The sequence below is a fragment of the Hypanus sabinus genome, chromosome 2, assembly GCF_030144855.1.
Source record: "Hypanus sabinus isolate sHypSab1 chromosome 2, sHypSab1.hap1, whole genome shotgun sequence".
NCBI lineage: Eukaryota > Metazoa > Chordata > Chondrichthyes > Myliobatiformes > Dasyatidae > Hypanus > Hypanus sabinus.
The window spans coordinates 120,704,818-120,711,687 of NC_082707.1; the positions used below are offsets into that span (position 1 = coordinate 120,704,818).

Consider the following 6,870-nt stretch of genomic DNA (forward strand, 5'->3'; position numbering starts at 1 on the left):
AGACTGTCTTTTGTTCCAGACAAGTCTATGGTGAGGATTTATGGAATTTTAACTACAGCTTGGTTTGAATACATCATTCATCTGGAGCAATCACATTGTGAGAAACAACAGCCCAATGTAAATCTCCTTCCGCACCAAAACCTTCATGATTCACACTGATGTCAAATGTGACTGTTTAACGCACTGACTCTTGCTGCTATTAAATGTTTCAAGAATTAATCGCTCACATCATGGCCTTTATATTTCCCTGCCTACTGCTGAGACCTACACACAGGAACGGGAGGACTCTCTGCACTCTGACATGCCTGATATCACATTCGATTAGGTCATCCAATCACAAACAAGAGAAAGTCTGCAGATGCTGGAAATCCGAGCAACACACACAAAACGCTGGAGGAACTCAGCGGGCCGGGCAGCATCTGTGGAGAAAAGTAAACAGTCGACATTTCAGGCCAAGACCCTTCAGTTTTCAACTCCATCTGACCATCAGCATTAACAACTTTAATCAATAAAAACTACTACTTATGATATTCGAATGACCATCCCCATCTCTTCCCCCAACAGGTTGGAGTTCCTGGACACTCTTCTTAGCGCTGATTGATCTGAAGGTGATGGTGTCATGTTTGGACTGTCCTACTTGTGGATGATCTACCCTACAGAGTGGTTGGGCCACATCCAGTGACTGCCCTGTTTCGAAGTTTCAATCACAGACATTCAGCTAAAGCATTGGATAACACTTTGGGGGTAAGTCTCTAAAATGGCTTCAACAGGGAAATAAGGATTGTCTATTTAAAACAAAGATGCTGCAATTTTTTTTTACCCCTTGTGGGCCATAAGTCCTTGGAAAGGTGCTGCAAGCAGAGGTTTGACCGTATTTACAGCAGAAGTACATAGTTTCTTGATATGCAAAGGAAGTCACTCGGTGTAGATGAGAATGTCAAGGTTGCAATTGGATCAAGTGGCCTACTCCTGCTCCTAATACAGTACCGTACAATTTTTAGGCACATAAATATATATAGCTAGGGTGCCTTAGACTCTTGCACAGTACTGTGTTTGTCAACCTGGAGCAGAGAACGAGTTTGTAAATCTGGCGGGAGCAATGGATGTTGGGAATGGTGAGGGAGGAACACCTTGGCTGAAGAGCGCCCAGGGCAAGGGGAGGGTGGTACAGGTGCAGGCACACACAGCCCTGAGGCACCAGACGAAGTCACTTCATTCCAAACAATTGGTTTATTGATCATTACAGAATGTCTCTCTGGTGCGTCCCACTCCCTTCCCCTTCTCCCAACCATGCTTCCCCTCTCCCTGTCCCCTTCCCACTCTTAGTCCACAATAGAGACCCAGATCAGAATCAGGTTGGCACATATATCATGAAATTAAGTGTTTTTGTGGCAGCAGTACAGTGCAAAACATAAAATTAGTGCAGTAACTGTGCAGTCTTAGGCACCCTAGCTATATATATGTGCCTATGATGTTTGAACTGTATTGTACAGGGAACTGAGTTCTTCGTCACACAGAGATGCATTTGGAATATAAGAACTGGCAACAAACTCTAAAACTACACCAAGCCTGCTCTATGATTAGCTTGGGATTATGATGGAAGGTAACGTCATTAGGAGAACTCCACATAATTCACAACCAGCGACATGGGGTTGGGATTTCACTTTAAGAGCCCGATCTGGCGTTCAATAAAATGTGTTACAGGTTTCTTTAAACATAAAATGCCACACTTGGTTTTGTGTGTGGAAACCTACAAGCTGTTAATTTACTATGCTTGCAACACACTTCCCCTTCCTCAACATTAAGCCACTGAGTTCATTCTTAAAAATTTCAGATCTTTTGCAGCGTCTAACAGGAAGTCTTTGGGGGGGGAGGGGAAGAGAGAGAGAGAGAGAGAGAGAGAGAACACGCGTGCGTGAGTGTGTGCGTGTGAGTGCGTGTGTGTGCGTGTGCATGCGTGTGTAGAAGTGATGCCTGATCAGCTTTAATACAGATGTTAAGATTAAACCCCCTCTTTCTCAATTTACCAGCAATTATTTCTCGATATTTGTTCCTTTTAATATTTTAAATGCTCTGATGAAATCACAACAGTTAACCCATATGCCACACTTCAAGTGTATTATAGGTAAAATAATTCATCGCCCAAATAATTTTCTTGAAGCTGCTGCCAATGAGTCAATGCAATTTGCATTTTACTTTTACCTCTGCTCTTTCAAATTGCCACTAAAGTGATAATAAACCATTCTTGTTTAATCAGTGTTGTTTGCTAACATTCTCTCTGTGCACCTTTCATTGAGGTGTACAGAATGGAATTAATATTAATCAAATGAAGCTGCTCAGTCAGATTACCTCATGAAACACAGGGCATGTTTGTTCCGAGCATTGAAAAAAAGAGTTAGTTATACAAACGTATGTTCATAGGAACAGGAATAGTCTATATGACCCCTTGAACTTTTTCCGCTATTTATTAACATCACAAGTGTATTTATTTCTCCTAGTTTCTTATAAGAGGCCATTCAACCCTTCTATTCTATACCAGATCTCAGAGCAATGTTATCAATTCCATTTCCCATTTTATTTCCTTACAGTCTATTCCTTCTCCCATTAACTCCCTGATTTTCCTCTTGCTCACTTACACAAGGTGGGTAATTAACAGTGGCCAATTAGCCTGTTTTTGAATGTGGGAGGAACCTGGAACAGTTGGGGACAATCCCACAAGGATACAACGAGAGTGTGCAGATTTTATGTGGCAATTCTTACACCTGCAGGATACCCCAGGACTTCACAACTTCACCTGCTCGGAGTATGTCAACTCTACAGTAAGCTTGTGCAGAGAAAGATCCAAAGAGCTCATCATCTGATTAAAGGGATAAATATTTTCCAGAACATCAGAGGGAACCTATCCCATCATCTCCCTTGAAGTAGGGGTCTGTGTGGGTGAGTTGGAACCTTGGTCTACTGTCATCTCAGTTGATCAGAAGCAAGTGCAGGATTGACGGTTTTCTAAATTGTCCTGGGCTTTTTGGAACTCCTCTTTCCGAGAGCCTTGGGTGAGTCAGGTATCAGAACGGTCCCAGGACCAATCCCTGACTTACACTGGGGGGGGGGGGGGAGGAGGTGGGTTGACTCCTGTGCTCCAAGGCTAAAGTTAGGGCCTTAGGAGTGGAGGATGTGTTGGCCATCTAGTTAACTGTGAGCCAGAAAGATAGGAGATTGACCTGACCTCATCCTCCTAGGTCAGGGTCAGCAAGTGCTCTAGGCTGTCTTGACATGGATTCATTGTTGCCTCTGGAACTTCTGACCCAACAACCCTATGGGAGAAGTCAACCATGTTGAGTTTACTGCCACGTGCTGAAGTATGAAGTACAGGTACAATGTAGATTCCAGCAATACACAGAACATAAATTATACAAGGCAGTGAAGAGAAAAATACATTAGTTAAAAAAAAACAGAGGCAGCCCCATGGTAGTGCAAGAGGTGATCTGTAGTGTTTTGAGGGGTTAGGCTGGCCCACCACCACCTACTTAAGATGCCAAAGGGTGAGCAACAATTGCCTCTCTTGCCTGTCAAGCCCCCCCCCCCCGAACAAAATGGTTAAAGTATATCACTTGGGAAGAGGTTATCAGTTCCATAGACAATGCTTTTAACCCGAACAGCTGCAGTGGAAGAAATATGGGAACCGGGAACTCCTGAGCAGTTGGTGGTACATGGATTATTCTGTACTTTCCACACAGGTGAGCCGATGATGACCTTAAATGAATCCGGTGACTGGGCTGTGGCCCTGAATGGTTCAACGTGCAAAGCGACCACGTCCCCCACATTCTCGGGCGTTTGCCTGCTCTTGGATTTGAAGCCCTTTTTCATCCTGCTGTACGCGGTGCTGGTGCTCGTGGCTTGCGGCGGCAACCTCCTCCTCCTGGCTCACATCGCCACCACCAAGAAGCTCCACACCACTACAAATTTCCTCATCGGCAACCTGGCCGCCTCCGACCTGGTGATGTGTGTCTTCTGCGTTCCGATGACGGCTTCCTATGCCTTCGAGAGCAGGGGCTGGCTCTTTGGGATCTTCATGTGCTACTTTATAAAGCTGATGCAGTCCACCACCGTCTTTGTATCTGTCTTATCCCTCACTGCCATTGCTGTGGATAGATATGTGGTGGTGGTATATCCCATCCACCGCCGAATTAGACCACGCTCTTGTGCCTACATCATCATATTAATTTGGATGCTCTCTATGGGGATCTCGATGCCAACTCCCCTGCACACCCAGTACATGAACGTAAACCAGCTGGGATACAACATGGTCATCTGTGAGGAGATTTGGTACGAGCTGGAGAAGCAAAGTCTGTTGTACTCCTGCACCATCTTCCTGTTGTTCTACATGCTCCCACTCTGTGCTGTCTCCATCTCCTACTGTGCCATCTCGTGCCACCTGAAGAAGAGAAAGATTCCGGGTGCTGCCTTGTGCAGCCAGGAGAAGTGGTCAAGGAAGAAAAGGAGGACCTTCTGCATGCTCCTCATTTCCGTCCTCTCCTTTGCCCTCTGCTGGATGCCTCTGCAGACAGTGAACCTGATATGGGACATCAACCGGGACCTCATAGACAAGACCTACTTGGGAGTGATCCAGGTATCGTGCCACTTACTCGCCATGAGTTCTACCTGTTACAACCCCTTCATCTATGCGTCACTCCACAACAAGTTCCGGCTGCACCTGAGCAACCTGCTGAGCCGTAGTAAGAAGCAGGGCAGTAGTACCATGTCCAGCCAAGTGTCCCGCTTGAACACCTGCACCTCGGCAGATGTGCCCACCTTCATCAACGGCAACCTGAAGAGGAAGTTCCCTCTGCAATAGAGTGCCTGGTGGGAGCAACTTGGCCAGGCCACTGAAGTTACTGCCTCCCCTCATGAGCTTAGAAGTGGGTCTTCCCCACAGCAACTCGATAGGTCCTAATGCAGTCCTGCAGTGCTGAGCAGAGATCTCCACTTAGTCCTTCTCCCCACGGGAGCTGGAGGATTTCCAAAGTGGTTTGGAACGGCAGGTGCAACGCTGGTATTTGCTCTGCTGGTTATCAAAATAAGTAATTGCTTTGTCGTCACGGGCGCTTATCCTGTCCACACTGCAGAAGAATACAGCAGCCCATTCTGTCATGAGGCAGCACACTTCCATCAGGAGCCTTCAAAACGCGTGGCAGTGGGAACAGCCAGACTTCCTGAGGCAGGAAAGCATCGTACCTCTCGTGGAATGGCCTTATGGCCTTTATTTGGCTGGCGTATTTCTAGCAGGCCCCTGCTCAGTTCTGACAGGACACGGTGTTTGGGGTGGTTGAAAGGAAGAGATGTGGACCCTGGTTGGATCCAGTGACAACGTCTGAAGAAAATTGAGGAAGAACAGGATAAAGTTCTTCAGCAGACATCAGAAGTTTTTAAACATAAGAAAATCCCATTTCTCTGCCTTGATTCCAATACCCTTAATGTGCTTGCTTAACATAAATCTATCAGCATTCATATTTGACCTAGTTATGAGCTCGCCTTTGGGAAGAGAGGGTTTCCAGTTATCCATTGGCTTCTAAGAAGGAGTGCTTTCTGATAATAGCCATCAATGGCCAATGACCAAGACAGGGAAGTGAATCTGACATCACCCACAAGTGGAACTGAAAACAAAGCAAAACCAGCTTTGGTCTGGATTGAGTGAGGATATCAGAAATAGAAGCTGGAATAGTCCTTCAGACCTGCTTCACCATTGAGCAAGGCAGTGGCTGAGACAGTAATGGCAAATGCCACATCAGTCAATGCAGACCAATATATTGTACTGGAAGGGAACTGGATTCAAATTATTGAGTGAGACTCGATATACACTCCGGGTTTCCCACGTGGAATAACCACATCTGGCAGTGAGAGGAGGTGAACAAAAAGCTTCCAGTTGATCAGAATATGCTGGCCCCAGCCACATGACAAACTTGCCATCTCCAGCATCCCCGTGACACATTGCAGCAACACAAAGCTTATGCCAAGCAGGTTTCTACAGGATTCTGATGATGCTGCGATTCTTGAGCAACGCACACAGATTGCTGGAGGAACTCGTCAGTTTGGGCGTGGAGTGAAGTGAACAGTCAATATTTCGGGCCAGTCCTTCATCTGACAGTACTGGTGAAGGGTCTTGGACAGAAATTTTGACTGTTTACCCCTCCAAAAATGTTGCCTTACCCGCTGAGTTCCTCCAGTATTGGCGTGCGTTCTTTAAGACAAAATCATTGAACGGTTGTGCTGTTGGATTTAGGAATAAAAGGTGGCTGAAGGTTCAGCTGTCTATCAGGGAATAAAGTATCTGCTTTCTTGATGATAGCCCCCCCTAATTGACCAACCTCAGGAGAGTGGAGGTTATAGTAGAAACAAGGAGCGCGATCCAGAAGCATGTCCATCACAAGTGGCACCAAGAACACTACAGCTTGACATTCACTCTCCATCTCAAGAATTCTGTAAAAATATATCTGCAAGTAGTACGGTAGACTTCTCAATTGCCTTATGTATCAGAGATGGGTTTCACCAAAAGTAAAGTGAATGTTGTAGCAGTTGAATGACATGGGGTTCTAAAGCTAGCGTCCTAACTATAATTTGGAAGCCATTCTTTACATTTGGAAATTCCATGTCAGATGGCTGTACGAGGAAACTGGTAGGATGGAAATAATGTGTTGTCAACCAGTTGGCGTAACACCAATGTTGAAAATGTTCTGGAGTCTACTTGTTACAATAGAATGACTGAATATAAAGAGATATCAATAGAATGGGTAAATCCCTGGCAAATGGATTTCAATGTGGGGTTACACTCTGGACCTGAAAAGGATTAATCCAAATGGAAATCACAATAAAGCA

General features: G+C 45.5%; 1 protein-coding gene across 1 annotated transcript; it reads left to right on the top strand.

The window, feature by feature from the left end:
- Positions 1-3,745: 3,745 nt before the first annotated feature.
- On the top strand, positions 3,746-4,852 carry prlh2r (prolactin releasing hormone 2 receptor). Its single transcript, XM_059987687.1, has one exon. The coding sequence runs from the start codon at positions 3,746-3,748 to the stop codon at positions 4,850-4,852; it is 1,107 nt and encodes a 368-aa protein (XP_059843670.1).
- Positions 4,853-6,870: the final 2,018 nt, after the last annotated feature.